The 11,639-nt window shown below is 43.4% G+C and overlaps 1 protein-coding gene across 1 annotated transcript in view; it reads right to left on the bottom strand.

Annotated features, from left to right (window-relative positions):
- Nucleotides 1-11,362, bottom strand: part of Sh3rf1 (SH3 domain containing ring finger 1) — a gene marked incomplete at its 5' end in the record, with an annotated part of 69,653 nt that extends 58,291 nt beyond the window's left edge. The window contains one exon of the mRNA XM_026777376.1: nt 11,259-11,362. Coding sequence (XP_026633177.1) covers nt 11,259-11,362 — 104 coding nt within the window. The remainder of the gene's footprint in view (nt 1-11,258) is intronic.
- Between the last annotated feature and the right edge of the window lie 277 nt (nt 11,363-11,639).

Here is an 11,639-nt window from a genome sequence, read left to right as displayed (position 1 = left end):
TGATTGTTAAGGTTTGTCTATGTGGGGCTGTCCTGATTGTTAAGGTTTGTCTATGTGGGGCTGTCGTGATTGTTAAGGTTTGTCTGCGTGGGTCTGTCCTGATTGTTAAGGTTTGTCTGTGAGGGACTGTCCTGATTGCTAAGAGTTACCACGTTGGATTTTTTTTGTCGCTTGTAATAGACATGATTGTCAGCCCACTATGGGCAGCACCATTTCATGAACACATAGTCCTGAGAGGTATGAAAAAGCCAGCTAAGGAGGACCCTGGGAGCAAGTCAGCCACCAGTTTTTCTCCATGGTTTCTGCTTCAACTTCTCTTTGACTATTGCCCAGAGTGTAAGCCAAATAAAACCTTGACTTGTTGCTTTTGGCCAGAATTTTTGGCACCACAACAGAAAGGAATCTAGAACACCGCCCTCTGAGGCTTTATCGTCAACAATTTGAGACGTGGTTTTTACAATTTAAGATATTCAGCATGCTCTCCTGCCTAAATAGAATTGTGAGGCCAAGAAGGGAAGAGATGAGACTTTACACATTGCAATTTCGTTTTAAAAGGCAAGCTAAAAAAAGGTATGCACTTTCAAGACAATTTAAACATGAGTCAAATGAATTCAGTGTGACACTTCCCAGTGGCTCTTGATGCCCATCCGTGAACATGAGTCAGCACTTGAAACTTTCTGGCCTCCCTGGAACACCGCTGCCCATCACTGACACAGAGGATAATGCATCCCTAATGATGTGCAGAATTAGATTACAGCCTTCTGCTTCTCATATCTTCATTCATGGATCCATTCATGTGGAACACACTCATCAAGCTTTTACTTTTGAGCAGGCAATGTGATAGTGCTAAAGTCTTTAACAGGAATAATGCAGAGTTCTCCTCCTTGAGGGACAGGGCAGGTGGAGTAATGACAATCCAGTGGTGTAAATTCGGAGATTGAAACGTCCACTGATAATGGGAAGAAAGAACTTGGGGCTTAACAGATGGGAGAAATGACCTATTTCCCTAAGTCTTCATGGAAACCTAAGGGGTTGGCTAAGCAAAGTTGGGGTGGAGGGGTAAAAATGAAAACGGGAAGCATTCTACTCAGAGGGAATAATACTAGCAAGGAACACCAGCAGGAACACAGGCACGGGAAGAGCATTAGCAACGTAAGGTTCAAAAGAGGCCAATAAGGTCAAATGTGCAGTGGGTCTTGAACAACACTGTTAACAGTCTTAGATCAATGGCTCCCTTCGAGCAACAGTTGAGGGCTTGAAGCACAGATGACCCTGCCACACTATGGTCCAGGCAGATGAGGCTCGTAGTCAAAGAGAAAACGGCGAAGCAGGTAATCAGACAGCTACGTGTAAAACAGAGCTGTGTGTGGCTGATTGTTTTAAGTTTAATCTTTCCCAGAAAGTAAGGCCGTGCATGTGTTCATGTTCTCCATACTCCACTCATATATACAGAGAAGATCAACTTTTAATGCCCTTGACAGAAACAAAACTTTATAATAGATCCCAACAATTAGCTTGTTTTATCATTTTATCATCAGTCTATCCAAACCTCTTTGCTAAATATTTCTGTTTGAATTAAGGTAATAGTAATTCTTTCTCTCAGGATGCTGCTCGTCTTGCCTTGGCTTGGACCATTGGATGCTAATAAAAGGGCTCTGAGCATCAGCATCCTTGGAAGGCAAGAGCTGAACCATCTAGAAATACTGATGCCCTCATGCTCCTTTTTGAATCCTGCCTTGAGACCTAGCTTCTAACAGCATTACTCTTGTCACTTGACCTTGATGTGCCCTTGTGAGTACATCTGCTGCTGTGCCCTCTGGCTCCTCCCACATGCTCTTTATATTATGTATTTCCAAAGCCTGTTTTTCCACTGCTTAGCAATACTTCTCAAAGCCAAGTCTGAGGAGACAAATGTAAAACAGCACGGCAGTAAGTGTTGCTGGGGAGGGAATAGAAAGGACCGGCAGGGGCACGACAAGAGACTGAGCTAAGTCTTGCATATGATGAGACTGTGAGAGACCACGGGGGATGGTAGCAGACTCCGTCAGCTGGGCTGCTTATTGGCTGTGCGACCTTGGGCAGGTCGGCATCCCTGTTCCCTGACTTCGTCATCTGGAATTGTGGTAAGGATTTGGTGAGTTTATGCATTTACATCCCATAAAAAATAGCCTAGAAGGAACTAAAATGCTACATCTGTGAACTATCATCATCATCATCATCATCATCATCATCGACCATCATTATTGATCAGCGTGCAAAGCCTGGTCACCAGTGAAATGGGGCACTTGACAACGCATTTGTTTTCATGCAGTTGAACCCTTTTGCTTTGGATGGATACACATGGCCATCACATTTCATACATATAAGTATATGTATATATGTGCGTATGTATATATGTGTATGTGTGTATATATGTGTATGTGTACACACATACACATATATAGTCACTGTACGACAACACAAAGAATGTTCCTCCCAGGAACTGCTCAAGAATTTTGAAATGTGCATTTCTGAAGCACACGGTTGTTTTCGGAGACGAATTCATTCATCTTCTGGTGGCACAGAAGAAATTACAAATTCATTGACATGCACCGTTTAATAGGGGCTGGCATTTTAGAGGTGGCCGTAGCTCATCTTGACAGGGCTAATGTAAGGCATTGGAGGCCTGCATGAATTAATTGGAAATCCTATTACGAACTCGGTGACAAATAACTCTATTCGCCATCATGGCCCCGTTCTCTCAATTTCCACCACACACCTCAATTAGCTCTGTGTTGGCCGGCTCTACCCCAGATTCATGCCAGACAAATCCACACACCAAGATTCAGATGTAGCGCTCTTAGAAACCACTTTCAACTGCTCCTTGAAGAGATCCGTAAAGCTTCTGTGAGATGCTGATGTGGAAATGGAGGGAATTTATTTCTTAACAGATCATTTCCACACCCCGGTGGCCTAATGGACTTATTAACTTTTCCACAAAGCGAATCTATTAAGTGCTCCTAAAATCATCAAGCATCCTTAATAGAACAAGTAGCGACGGGAAAACCTATTACGATGATGGCACTATGCATTATGGCTAGCCCGGGGTTACTGGCCCCCACGCAACCAAAACTTCATTAATTCACACTGACTTGCTAAAGGTTGACTGCCATGATTATTTCGGTGATCAATAACCACACAGAAAAGAGCCATAAAGCTTATGGCTACCGAACCCATGGGCAGACATTCGTGCATCTGGCAGTGTTTTTCTACGGTGTTCTTTTTTCAATTAAATTCGAAGGCAGTAAAGGAGCCAGTTTGTGTCAAGTTTCTCAAAAGAAGGTTTCCCACATTAAAGAAAATGAATTCTCCCCTGATTTCAAATCGAGCAAAGTTCAGTGATCTTTAGAAAACTTATTCCCATACAGACTGCAGCTGATTAAGGATAAATGGTTTAACGACTTGGAAGAGCAATAAAAGAACACATTTTCCTGCAACATCTGAAGGGAAAAGGCAAAACAATTGGTTTGAAAAACCTTAGGAACTAGTCTTCTGGGTAAAATACATCCCGAGCCCAGGGAGGCGAGGCCTTCCCATTCATCTCCCCGAAAGGTCTGGGTGTCGTGGCATCACCCCGGCCTCTGCCCTCTGTGCCTTCAGCTGCTTGTCTCTGGATCCTCACACCAGGCCAAGGCCCCCGAGGAACCACGGGGTTTAGATTTCACTTGGAGACTTTCACTTGGCTACACATGAAAGGGAGGCTTAGAAAGAGAGAAAGCCAGAGAGAAACCGCACCGCAGCCTAACCTGGGGTGTGCGGCTGTCACTCACGCTGCCAGCTTTATCAAAGGCCTTGGCAACAGACACAGGCGAAGCAGTAGAACAATTCTTCATCGGTGGTAATTCCAATAAATACTGGCTTATTATTTTGCTTGTTAAAAAGAGCGGGACAGTGGGCCCACTTTACTTTGCAATTAATGTTTGCTTCTGATTTACACATTCAAGTTTTATTGCAGATGGCATTTAAACCCTCACGTGATCTGCACACAAATATTTGTGATGAAATGCTTTCTACTTCCATCTCTGCACCACCAAGCACTTTCCAATATATCTGACAAAATGCTCCTTGATGAGCCAGCTGAGCGCCCAATAGGTAAATAAAACACTCACTGCCAATTTATTTCCTGGGCTCGAAATGCCAATGCCCAGATATACATGCACGGCAACCTCTCTAAATTCACATGCCTCCGGGCATTTCTTACTGCCCCATAAAGTAAAACAGATTCAACGACCTACCAAAAAGAAGGTCTAAAAGCTGCTCGTACAGCAGGGATGGCTATAAAATGTGAATTCAGTTATATCTAAATTGGCATTTAACTTGGCCTGGTTCCAGCTCAACTTCAAAAACTTTGCAGAAAGAACTGAGAAGGGAGAAATAAGAGATGGTGCTGTATGCAGAGATCAAGCAGCACAGTGGATTTAAAAAAATAATGTTAAAAATGAGGCCATTTATTTGGGTATGTGTGCACCTGTGCATCAGGTGTGAGTGCATGTGTGCACCTGTGCATCAGGTGTGAGTACATGTGTGCACCTGTGCATCGGGGTGTGAGTACATGTGTGCACCTGTGCATCGGGGTGTGAGTGCATGTGGGCACCTGTGCATCGGGTGTGAATGCATATGTGCACCTGTGCATCAGGTGTGAGTACATGTGGGCACATGTGCCATGACAAGCATGTAGAGGTCAGAGGACAAACTTGTGGAGTTGGTTCTCACCATCCACCATGCTGGGGATTGAACTCAAATCACCAGCCTTGCACAGCAAGCCCCTTTACCCACTGAAGAAGTGAATCACAGAACACTTTGGCAAAAAAAAAAACTTATATTTAAGAAACAGGAAAACAAAAGAAAACAAAAACTAGGATGAAGAGGTAGACAAAACCAGCAAAAATGAATACAGTAGCAAGAATAATTCCTGAAACACGGTCTTGTCAACATCAACAATGTCTTTACAATAGAGATGATTCCCAGTGACCTCCTAAATCAAATCAATGTTCTAAATCATTGGCTTTATGGTCCTGAGTTTGGGTTGACCGTTCCACCTCATCTTTTCTACCCTCAGCAAGCAAAGCCATTGCTATCATCCCCTCCAGACTCACACATGCCGTTCCTCTACCAGCAGGAGTTACTGTGAGCAGCCTAGGTCTCCTGCGCCCAGTCTGGGGCTTAGCCATGTTTCACTGCCTACACCCTGCTGTGGAACAATCTTTGTACAGTGAAAACATATATTACTCTCATTGGTTAATAGAGAGCTGATTGGCCTAGAGCTGAGCAGGAAGAGATTGGGCAGGAGAGTCAGATTAAGAGGAGGATGCTGGGAAGAAGGGGGCGGAGTCTTAGGAGTCTCCAGGCAGATGCAGAGAAAGCAGATGTGCATGCCATACTGAGATAAGGTACCAAGCCACGTGGTAAAATACAGATAAAAATATGCGTTAATTTAAGGTGTAAGAGCTAGTTAGTAACAAGCCTAAGCTATTGCCTGAGCATTTATAATTAATATTAAGTCTCTGTGTGGATACTTGGGAGTCAGCTGGCGGGACAGAGCTGTCCAGAGGTCCTAACAAAAAAGCTCTGCCTACAAACTGCAGCTGATAATTACACATTGTTTCTTTTGCTGGCATTCTTCATCTATCTAGGATGGCTATTTCTGTTGTTTGCAATGGCACAAATGAGGTCAGGCTCAGAGACTCAGCTGTGTGGACAGGCTCTGTCTCCTTATGAAGATTCTCCCCACTGCATTTGACTGAGGTGCTACTCTGATGTGTACCCAGACTGCCCTACTCTTACTGTCATTGTATGTACCTTACTCAGTGTAGAAGCCCCACCCTAGACCAGAGCATCCTGCACTGTGGGGCTTTGCATTACCCCTCTCAATACCCTCTGAGCACCGACCTCAGTGTTTGAGAATAAATTCTTGCTGGAATGAAAAAAAATGTTGTCCCTAGTGGGCTGAGTGCTAATGTGTCGATGGATAAGTGGAAGAAAATTGTATTCAAGGTAAAGTAACTAAAAAGACGGTTGTGTAGGTAGATTCGCCCTCTTTGGATATACTGTACGGTACACACATGCATATAATTATGAGTCTCCAGGGCTGACTGCTACACTGTCCTTTTGAAGTTATCTTCCATGTATCTTCTGTGCATGTTACACAGTAGGCATGGGATTCCAACGTGTGAATAGCATAGGAACACTAAAGGAGCAAGCATTCCACTTCTGGGGCTCTGGGAAATTTGAGGCCCTCAGAAGTGTTCCAGAGAGACCTAGAAAAATAGGAACAAGTCTTGGTAATTGGCAACCACATCCATGAACAGAACCGCATTCAAGTACAGAGACACATCCATCTACGGAACCACGTCCGCATACAGAAAACATCCTGCTAATTGCCAGTCACGTCCATGTGCGGAACCACACCCATGCACAGAAAACGTTCCGAACATGAACAGTCAGATGCATTCTGTGAAGCAAATTGCTGGCATTTGGAAAATGCACAACACTACGCAGCAAACCACAGCAAACAAATATTTTCCTTACAAATTCATGCAGCGGTTACAAAGAAATAGTCCTATGGCTGATTTATATGTTTTTCTTGGATGGCCTTAAGGGGAATACCCAACTGACAGACAGAACGCTAAAACAAATCTTATGGATGTCTTTAAGGGGATACAGCAATTGAGAATGTAACTCACTAAAGTACAATGCAGGAAATTCATGTCACTCGGTGTCCTGAACGTTCGTTTGCTATTTCACTACGTGCTCGATAACTGTGAGAGTATTTTTGCAGAAAGCACGGAAATGCACCAGAAAATCCCCTGCAGTGAATTGCGTCGCTAGCTTGAAGACTCAAGGCATGAGGCAAAATGGTTCCTAGTAAAGCAGCTGTCCTTTCCCTGCCCCCGCCCCATAGTAAGCATCTGACCTGGGCTGGGGCTGAGGGTTAGACAGGCAGGAGTGGCCACACACCAGGAACACTGTGCACCCTCCCAGAAACCCAGGCAAGAAAGAACAAGGAGAAGGCGTGAGAGTTGGCTGAGTTGGCCGGGCTGTTGTAAAAAACCCTAGAAGACTAAATCAAATCTGATGACTTAATCTCGTATTTGCGCCTATGCGTTACAATGCTTCACTTTAGGACCCTGGAGAAAGTGTGCCCACCTAATTTAAACAATGAATGTGGAAAATAGTTTCACAATTGAAACAACATTGCAATAGATCCAAGCATATGCTGTCAACAGACAAAAGGGTCAAGGCAATTTGACTGCAGAAGAGATAAGCCTTTCAAAAGATGCTGGGACCATTGAGATGATATGAGACTTGACCCCTATCTCATGCCATATGAAAAAAACCTAATTTCAGACGACTTCCATAATCAAATGTGAAAGTAGAAACTCTCCAGGGGGAAAACAGAAAATATGTTGTGATTTAGTAATGGACCAGATGAAACACAAAATAAAACTAACCATAAACATTCATAAACTGGACTTTCTTATAACTAGAAAGTTCTGTTCATCCAAAGACAATGAAGGAAATAAAAATGTAAGTGATAGATTGGGAAATAGTTTCAATGTTAAAATCTAACAAAAGACTCAATCCAGAAACACAAAACTCCTATGAACCAACCAGAAGCAAGCTACTTGCTTTAGAAAGGGGGCAAAGGGGGATTGGAGAGATGCTTCAGCCGTCACGAGCTCACACCACTGTTGCAGAACCCAGAGTTCGGGTCCCAGTACCCATACTAGGCAGCTTTACAACCCTCTGTAACTCCAACTCCAAGGATCCCATGCCCCTGGCCTTCGTAACTCTGTACTCAGGAGCACATAGCCACATGCAAATACATGGGAGCACATGTCTACACGTGGATACATAGGAACACATATCTACACGTGGATGCACAGGAACATACCTACATGTGGATACAGAGGAACACATATCTACACATGGATACACAAGAACACATGCCTACATGTGGATACACATGAACACATGCCTACATGTGGATACACATGAACACATGCCTACATGTGGATACACAGGAACACATGCCTACATGTTGATACACAGGAACACATGCCTACATGTTGATACACAAGAACACATACCTACATGTTGATACACAGGAACACACATATACCTATACGTTGATACATAGGAACACACATATACCTACATGCAGATACACAGGAACACATATCTACATGCAGATACACAGGAGCACATACCTACATGCAGATACATGTATACACATGTACAATTAAAATGATAAAAGTAAATCATATTTCTTTTCTAAATTGAAGATTCAAATACAGAAAAGGAAGTTGTATTACATGGCCATGATCAGGACTCAACCCTTTGGGTAGTAATGGCACCCAAAATATCACTGGAATGAGATAGGATTTCACATTTACTAGCCTAAAGGAAATTTAAGGATGACTGGGCTACAGCTCAATCATAGAGCACTTGCCCAGCATGGGAGGTCCTGGGCTCACTCGCTAGGGCTTCAATGTCAATGACAATAAAAGACTGACAACAGAAAATGCCAAAAAAAAAAAAAAAGACGGAAATGGAACTAACAGGCAGGAGTCAGAAACGGACAAATTCTTATAAAGATACACAATTTACTCTATGGCCTAGCAATTCCACTCTTCTGTATTAACTAACAAGGAACAGAAACATTATGGTCACACAAAGACTTGTGCAAAAATGCTCACTGGGGCACTGTTTATGAATACCAAATACCAAAAATAACCCCAACGCCCATCAGGATGAGAACAGACAATGGACATTACCCAACTATATCAATGGGGCTATGGGCGCAACTGGTGATGCTGTAGCCCTGAATTCAACCTCCAGCACCCCCACCAGCAGCCTCACAAACATACTGCACATCAGTGGGGAAATCCCACATAACGACCATGAGATCACGCTGATACAGCATTCAGAAATAAGCAGGGCAAACCAGAAATCATAACAGCAGGTACGTGCGAAATGGCAAGTGTGTAGCAGCAAGATTTTCAAGATGGGAAAGATTTTCAAGATGACTTTCTGCATCCAGGCAGGGACATGAGTTACCCAGGTAAACACGTATCAAAATGAAACAAGCTGTTCACTTCTGAACCAAGCTTCACATGTAACTTTTACCCCAATTAAAAAAAAATTTAGAGATAAAACTCAGAAGCAGCATTTAGATTAAAAATACAACCTCTCGAATGACCTAACACACCAGGCATGTTACCATGCATCAACACAGTGGGGGCATGCAAAACTTCTGAGGGGATAAGCTACACTGCCCATCAACAGAACGGCAAAGCTAGGAAAACAAGAAATCTAAAGGATGAGGTAGGTATGCCCAACATTTTGGCACTGCAACAGGCACCATGACCTTGTTCCCTTCAAAGTTCGTGTTTGAGAACTGCATGATCAAGTTCTCACACACATACACACACCTCATAATGTTCTAAGTAAGCTTACAACTTTGTGTCAGGCCATTTTCATATTTCTCCTTGACTGCTTGTGGCATGCGGGCCACATTTGAACAAACCTGCAAGGACAGACATTGTTGTGAAAGCAATGCTCTCTCCACGCAGGCAGGGTCGAAGAGATGTAGAAAGTCGGCTACAGCCTGACTGAGCACTGAGCGCAAGGCAACCTGTCCATCCCCCATCCAAGATGCCCCCTAAATCTCACGGACGAAGGAAGAGAGAGCTACGACGCGCGCGGCCACTGGGGACGGAGAGAAGATGAAGAAAGTGTGGCCGTACTTTCAAACGGTATGATGGACAAGCTGCAGAATTGAGGTGCATTAACAGAGCAGGGTTCAGAGCTCAGCTTTCAACACTCTGAAAAGGTCTCTCACAAAGAGAGCAAGACCGGTTCATAGTGAAGAAAAACACAGCTTAGACCAACGCATGCATTATTTAAGATGGATAGGAGAATCTCCTGACAGAGAGAGCTGTTAAATATTGCAACGGATTATGATGGATCCTTCGCTGGAGACTTGTGAAAATAGGAGTGTCTCACAAGCTTGGCTCTGCCTACAGGCAGGGGTTTCTAGGAATACTATGAGCTCTTTAGCAATCAAACTATTTATATAGAAGTTATTGATTTTTGTCCTATATCTCTTTGAAGGGTAGGCTCAAGAATAGGTATGATGGTTAGACAGTTTGTTTCGTACTTGACATGACCTAAAGTCATCTGGGAAGAGGGACCTCAATTGAGAAAATGTCCTCATCAGAGCCGTCCATAAGAAAGTCTGTGGGGCATTTTCCTGATTAATGATTGGTGTGGGAGGACCCAGCCCACTGGGGACAGTTTCATCCCTGGGCAGGCTGATAGTCCAGGGCTGTATAAAAAATGTAATCTGAGCAAGTCATTAAATAGTGCTCCTCCATGGCCTGTTTCAGCCCTGTGGTGGCTTCCCCTGAGGATGGTCTTTTGGGCCATGCTGTTTTCTCACAGCAGCAGAAAGTATCTAAGCAATAAGCACAGGAATAAGGTACAGGATGCTGTATAGGAGGTAGGCAAGGACACACTTAGAAAGAGAACAGACATTGACCTTACAGAAACATGACATCTAGACAGTCTGGATCCTTCAAACCTATTGTAACCTGCTACAGCGTCATTGGAAAAATCTGGGAGTGCTGTCGTCATCCAACCAGCCACACTGCCTTTTATCCAGCTATTTAAGCCATGAAACAGCCACACGGGGCACGCATGTATCACCATTCCTGCTCTTCAAAGGGCTGCTCTGGCAGTCAATTAAATGTGGAGCTGAGGAGCAAAGGCTGAATAATGACTTTAGAATAACAACATCTTAGTTTCAAATAAATTCATTACAAGGACAATAAAATCAATCCCATGAAAGCCCCAATACAGAACCAAGGTCTTTAAAATGCAATTAAATTTCTTCATGCAAAAAAAAAAAAAAGCCGACTCCCAAATCATAAATATACATAAGCTTTGCAATTCTGATTTTCAAAATGGAGTAACCAAGATGGTAGCTCAACAACCTCTCAGCTGAGCTCCTCCTGTAATTTTGGGAAATGATGCTCAAAAAATACTTTGGAATATTTTCGGATATTCCAGAACACTCAAAAATATATTCTGTAGTAATAAAATACTTGAAGACACTAACTGCCACTATCCTCTGCTTCCTCTGAAACGAAACATTAGAATCCACGTCCAAAGAACAACTTTACCAGCAGGGAATTGCATGTTTTATCAGAGCGTACCTCCGAACAAAGTAGTCCAGTGGAAGAATGAGGAGTAAAGAAACAGAGCAATAACCGGGGCAAAGGCTTAGTGGCTAAGCTCGTTCTCCAGATCTCACTGGATTCTAAATAATTAGACAAGGAGATATGAATTAGAGATGTTTCCAACCAAAATGAATGATTTATGTAAACGGTTTTCTTCCTCCCCACCCTGACTTGCCCCTCTTCTCTCCCTCCCTCCCTCCCTTCTTCCTTTGGACGTATTAATGAGGTGCAAAGTGAGGAGTGGAGACTCAGAACCCTTCCCACCTGCCTTCTCTCTTTTCCTTCCTTCTCTCTTCCCTTCCCTCCCTCTTCTCTCATAGTCTTCCTCCCCTTCTCTCTTTTTCTTTCTTTTGTTTT

Source organism: Microtus ochrogaster, unplaced genomic scaffold (assembly GCF_000317375.1).
Source record: "Microtus ochrogaster isolate Prairie Vole_2 unplaced genomic scaffold, MicOch1.0 UNK61, whole genome shotgun sequence".
Lineage (NCBI taxonomy): Eukaryota > Metazoa > Chordata > Mammalia > Rodentia > Cricetidae > Microtus > Microtus ochrogaster.
The sequence above is the reverse complement of the archived record's forward strand: the minus strand, read 5'-3'. Positions and strand labels throughout refer to the sequence as shown.